General features: G+C 41.4%; 1 protein-coding gene across 1 annotated transcript in view; it reads right to left on the bottom strand.

Moving 5' to 3' along the window:
- Positions 1-6,447, bottom strand: part of LOC107300433 (protein kinase C-binding protein 1-like) — a gene marked incomplete at its 5' end in the record, with an annotated part of 16,399 nt that overhangs the window by 3,617 nt on the left and 6,335 nt on the right. Inside the window, one exon of the mRNA XM_015829762.1 lies at positions 5,621-5,710. Coding sequence (XP_015685248.1) covers positions 5,621-5,710 — 90 coding nt within the window. The remainder of the gene's footprint in view (positions 1-5,620; positions 5,711-6,447) is intronic.

Here is a 6,447-nt window from a genome sequence, read left to right as displayed (position 1 = left end):
ACTTCCGGGAGGGGCGGGTCCCAACTGCTGGGACACTTATAACCACAGGGCGGATGGTGGCTTGCGGCTGGGGGCGGGGTAACAGGGCGCAGGGCCAATGAGGAGCCCTGCGAGGGGGCAAGTCCCATGAGAGAGAGAGAGAGAGAGAGAGACAGAAGTGCAAGTGCCTCTGTCTCTCTCTCTCTCTCTCTCTCTCTCTCTTTCATGGGACTTGCCGGAGGGCCGTGGGAGGGCCGCATTTATATAGAGCAGGGAGGGCTGCTCGAGGGCCGGATTAAACCGGGCCGCGGGCCGCAAATGGCCCACGGGCCGGACTTTGGACATGTCTGCCCTAGAGCAAGGCTTTTCAACCAGTGGTACGGGTACCACCTGCGGTACATTGGCACCTGGCAGGTGGTACGCGACCACCCTAGAAAAGTGGTAGCAGGGGAGGGGAATGAGCTGAACCGGTGGCAGCACCGCACAAGCCTGAGCAAGAGATGACTGGAGCTGCAGGGTTGTCAGGGCTCGGCGGAAGCGCCAGGATCAGCACTTCTTCGGGACTGTCAGGGCTCAGTGGAAGCACCAGGATCAGCGCCAGGCTCCAGCTGGAGCTCGGCGCTGATCCTGGGGCTTCTGCTGAGCCCAGAAGCGCCGATCAGCTGGAATGTTGCAACATCTCCAGGGTCTTGTGATTTACATTCAGATGTTTGGCAACTGATTCATATTTATGATGGTCACAGTGTCCCAGGGTCATGTGAAGTGACCAAAACCTGCTGCAACCACCCAGCAGACGGGGGGGAATAAAAACCAAACACCCCCCACCCCACCCCCGCTGCCAATCCTCGACAGAAATGCTCACAACAATGAAAACCTCGGACAGGAGGAAGAGCGCCGCCGGGTGGGCAGGCAGGTGTCTTGCTTGGCTGTGGCTTGGGGGGCACTTTTTTCAGTGCCATTGTAACTTCGAACAGTCACTAAGCGAACTGTTATAAGTCGAGGACTATCTGTACTTCATCAGTTTTTTCCTTTTTTTTTTTGACACCTTGCTAGGCAACTGGTGGTACTCGGATATTGCCATATCCTAAAAGTGGTACAATGGGTGAAGAGGTTGAAAAGCCCTGCCCTAGAGTGGCCCAGCCAGAGCCCTGATTTGAACCCTATTGAATATCTCTGGAGGGACCTGAAAATGGTTGTCCTCCAATGGTCACCATCCAACATGCCTGAGCTTGAGAAGATTTTCAAGGAACAATGGCAGAAAATCCCTCAATCTAGGGGTACAAAGCTTGTTGCGTCATACCCCAAAAAGACTCTAGGCTATAATTGCTACCAAAGGTGCTTCAACAAAGTTCTGAGTGAAAGGTCTGAATATTTATGCCAATGTGATATTTCAAGTTTTTTTCTTTTTAATTTACAGACATTTCTAAAATTCTGCTTTCACTTTGTCCTTAACGGGTACTGAGTGTAGATTAATGAAAAAATGAATTTCAACTGTAGAATCAGGCTGCAGCATAACAAAATTGACAAAAGTGAAGGGGGGGTCTGAATACTTTCTGAATGCACTGTATATGTGTGTGTGCGCATATATGTACGCATGCACACATACACACACTATTAGAACTATTTTTTATTCTTCAGCACCTCTCAGACAAAGATGTGTTTTAGAAGAGTGTAAAATATTTCAAAACCAAAACTTTTCTAGCTTGAAGTTTTGAAGTTGAAACTGTTGGACTGTTCTGACTATAATAAAAATGTTTCATTTTAACTAAATGTGGATCAGCCCATTTTAAAGTCTGAATCTGAAATATTTACATATCTTTACTGTTCTCTATTCTTGCTGCTGGTAGAACTGAATCAGAAGAGTAGAGTTTCCTTATATATATTATAAATAAAATTCTTTTCTTCATTCTGAGAAGTACAATGGAGATGAGCCCACCTGTTAAATTTATTAGCAAACTCAATGTGCATTCCATAATTCTAGGAGTATACAACTAAAATCAACTAATAAAATAAAATATTTTTAGTATGTACAGAAAAAGAATTCATGAATTTGGGCAGGCCATGGAGCATATGAATATCAACATTATGATGACATACATAAGAGTAAATGTATATGCTGTACATTTGGAGCTACCAGTGAGATACATGTTGATATCAGCCAAGGTCTCTCTATCAAATTATTTTATTTACAAGAAAGTACAGTTTTTGTCTATAATCACACCTGCACTCCTGTTCCTTCCATAGAGAATCTTTGGTCACTAAAGAAATAGCAAAAGGTGGAAGCTGTCACACTGCTTCCCTGGTACGTCCGGTGAGGAGAAGGGCGGGGTACAAATCAAATTATAAAATAAATATAAAATAAATAAAAAACTTTCCTTATATGGACATAGATAGTCTTCGGATTATGACAGCAATGGGAATTGGAATTACTGTCGCTCAGAGATGCAATCGTAAAGCATGACAGCACATAACTGTATCACTTTTCCTGCAATCACAATTGCTGACATTAAGTGAGACCACACAGGTCATTAAGCAAGGACTGCAACCTCTGACTTTCTAGTGACTTCCTTTTTGACTTTGCTTGTGGGAAGCAAGCAGATTGACCATAGTTCATTGTGATGTCATAACTGTGAGCTGGGTGCCTGGATCATGACCATGTGACTGAGGGGATGCTGCAATGGCCACAACTCCAAAGACCAGTCATAACTACCACTTGTTCAGCACATTGTTAAGTTTGAACAGTCACTGTTACAACTTTCACAGTTAGCTTCTGACAAGCAAAGTCAATGGAGGAACCGCCAGGAAACTGCAAGTTACGATCATATGATATTGCACTTAATGACCATATGTTGGCATGGTCATATAGGACATTACACAATGACTGTGCTGTTTAGTAATAGAATTGTCAGTTGCAATTGTGGTTGGTAAATTAGGTCTACCTATAGAACAAACACAGACTTTAGTTGAAGAATGCTGCATATTATCATTTTCCAATCATAGCATAAAGCAGGTCAAATTTCAAGTTCTTAGTACAGGATATTTCCAATCGTCAGCCATCACCCACTCCCATAGTTCCTGAGAGATTTCATTATTTCTCTGGATTCCTTTATTGAGCATGAAAAGATTTTGGGAATAGAGAAGCACCGGCTAAAAAATTAAATGCAGTTCATGCTTATTATGGAACAAAGGCATAATTCAATGATAGGCAACCTCTTGGATGAATGTGGAATCTGATAGCATATTTGTTCTCTGATAGAGCTAAAATATTTTTTATTTCCGGAGGTCTGGGGGTTTCTGAGTCTTAAAACACCTGTTTTGTCCTTACCATCAAGGTCATCAAAATGCAAAACAGCCTACATCATACAACTCTGACACTTTCCAACACTACCTGAATACTAGATGGAACACAAACCAAATTGTAACCTTGGCCTAATCTTAAACTAAGAGCATCATTGCCCGTGTCAATAAGGACATTTCCAAATATTCTATTATGTCTGTCTGTCTATGTCTCCATCTATCTACTTTTTAAACCACTGATTGACCAAATTTCTTGGATATACAAAAAAACTATTAGCAATTTAAAGTATTCAGAATATTTATGAAATTAATCAATGGTAAAATTCAATGCACAATTTTAGTGGTTAGTGGGAAGCACAGATGATCTTAGTGGATGGTGGGACTCTTGTAGGAGGAAGCATTCCGTAATGGGACCTAGGACCAATCCATATAAGGCGTTCAAATAATATGTAATACTTTGTACTATACCTAGAAATTAACTGACACCCAATGTATCACAGAAAGCCATGGAAAGTTCCAATTCCAAATTCAGAGACTGAGGGTTAATTAATTGGTGTTAATTAACATTCATTAATTAATGTTAATTGTCCCACAACTTTAAACAACTATGCAAGAATATTTAGATACGATGTATGCAACGAAGTATCACTTTCTTCTGAATAAACTGCCACAGCACAGACTCTCAAATGACCTCTATGTTGTGCCTTACTGGTGTTATAACGAATTGTCTATCATTAGTGTTCTAGCCATCTTACTTTCTCCTTCATTCCACCATGCTCTTCCATGAGCTACATATTATGAGGGGACTTTAAAAAGGGAAGATGGTACTCATGCAGTTTTGTCTACCACTCTAGTAAATTCCCATTTCTAGAACCCAGTCAGGCATTATCTGAATTGCCTGCAGAATCCTATTTTAAAACACTGTTATGACTCCTTGGAAAAACCAGTAGATCCAAAAAACTGTTTAGAAATGCAAGCTGACTTTGTCCTCCACCTCTACACAGATGGACAGTGACTGCAAGTTCATTCATGACAATGGGGCATGATATGGGAATTCACCCATGAACCATTCTTTCAGCTGAATAAAAGACCAACTGAGTGTGACCAGCATTCTACTTTGCCCCTAAGATCCAAAGTCATAAATGTCATAGCTGCTGTGAATTCCTGAGTCATACCAGATAGCCCAGGCTGAAATTGATGTGGAGGTCTCCTAGCACCTAGAACAGTGGTTCTCAACCTTTTTAATGCCGTGACCCCCAACCGGTCGTAGGTCGAGGACTAAACCGGTCGTAAGTCGAGGACTACCCAACCGGTCGTAAGTCGAGGACTTTCCCTGCCCGGGAGCGCCGTGCATGCGTGGTTCCGCCCCCTGCGCCGGCCGAGGCGTAACTGGCAAGCGGCAGAGACGGAGCAGGCCAACCACCAGCTGGCCCAGCTCAAGGGAGGTAAGGCACCCGCCGGAAAAGGGGGGAAAAATGGCGGACAGCCTTGCTTGACAACCCCCGTGAAATGGTCGATCGACCCCAAATGGGGTTGCGACCCATAGGTTGAGAACCGCTGACCTAGAATTATATAAGCCACTTAGACTTGCTTAAGTGATTGAGAAAGTATATAAACAAATCAGTGAATTAGCTATGAGGTGGTTGTTCTACACAACCACATTTCCTCTCCGTCTAACTCAGAAGTCCCCAACCTTTCCAGCTTGGTGGCCCAGCCTAGGGATGTGTGTGTGTGAGTGGCAGGCACATGTGTGTGCACACGCTCCAGTCATGTGACAACTAAGTTGCCAGGTTAGCTAGCAAATGAGACTAATTGCTAATTTCACTTTCTATCTAATAACATTGATTTTCAACTTCTACCTTCTTATTCCCTACCACCATCAAAATACTAGCCCTCTTGACAAAACCCTTACCACCAAGTCCATTGCCCATTACTGGCCCCTAACACTTCTTAACCAAGCAATTAATTAGAGCACAAGACAATTCCTAAGGTTAATGCAATTTTGAAATAAAAAAGTGGTTTTTTTTTACAAAGGAAGAATTGTTTGAATGTGCAATCATTTTTACACAAAACACAGCAGCTGAAGAATAGCATAGCTTTTCCTAAACTGCTTCAGAAACCATGATAGCAATATAGAATTTTAAATCAATAAATAAAACTTGAATCTTTGATTGTCCTGTATGACAATGTATGGTGTAAAAGAAATGGAAATGTATAGCAAAATAAAGCATTTTGCACAGCAAATTGAGTTAAGACCAGTGAATTCATATTGTGGTAACACAGGAGAAAGCCCATCCTCCCTCCAAAATAAATGAGCTGTTTCAATGCCAAAAGCAGTACTTACAATTGTGGGTTGAGTAGTTGGTATATAGGTAGTGGTCTGCGGTACCTGGACCAACTTTATAGGCTGGCTGCTTGTCACACCTGTTGCTATCTGCAGAGACAGCACAGGTAACCAGAGTGAAAGGTTCAGTTTTTATGTCAATGCCACCTATTTATTAACATGGTTTTGGATTTAGATCTTGCTTTTCATAAATGGAAGGACTCCCTCTGACTGCTGGGAGAAGAGGGGAAATGATTTTTACAGATTCCTCCTCTCTGCTGCATCAAAAGCCCCCATCAATCTGCTATGGGGGACAAGGAAGTGTTGAGAGATCTTTGTGAAGTATGAGAGATAGGGCTACATATTGTGATAGATGAGATTACCCTTTTTTTTTTTTTTTGTCCTTAGTGAAATTTGCTCACAATTTTTTTCCCATTTGTGAAACCAAACTCTGGATTTAACCCATACAAATGTCAGTGCTTGGCTTAAAAAACCCCTTCAATTTTAATGAATTCACAGGTTATATTTTTATAAATAAAAGCAAAATTTAAAATATGAAAGTGAGCAATGCATATAATTTGATGTCTCAAACAGATATAACAATTATGTGAATGCAATTTGAGATTTCCAAAGCAAAATATTTCATGATTAAGAAAGTTATCACAGAGCACAGTACAATTACAAGTAACTGGGTATCTATTTAGCCATTTCTTGTTAAGATATATAGTATTTTTCAGTGTATTGAATACTAAATATGCTCTGGTCCATCCTTTCTTCTTCTCTAGAATGCACTAGACCTATGACTCTTTTCCTTAGAATAAATAAAGCAAAGCAATTAAATTATATAG

Source organism: Protobothrops mucrosquamatus, unplaced genomic scaffold, assembly GCF_001527695.2.
Source record: "Protobothrops mucrosquamatus isolate PMUCROS unplaced genomic scaffold, P.Mucros_1.0 scaffold7052, whole genome shotgun sequence".
Lineage (NCBI taxonomy): Eukaryota > Metazoa > Chordata > Lepidosauria > Squamata > Viperidae > Protobothrops > Protobothrops mucrosquamatus.
The sequence above is the reverse complement of the archived record's forward strand: the minus strand, read 5'-3'. Positions and strand labels throughout refer to the sequence as shown.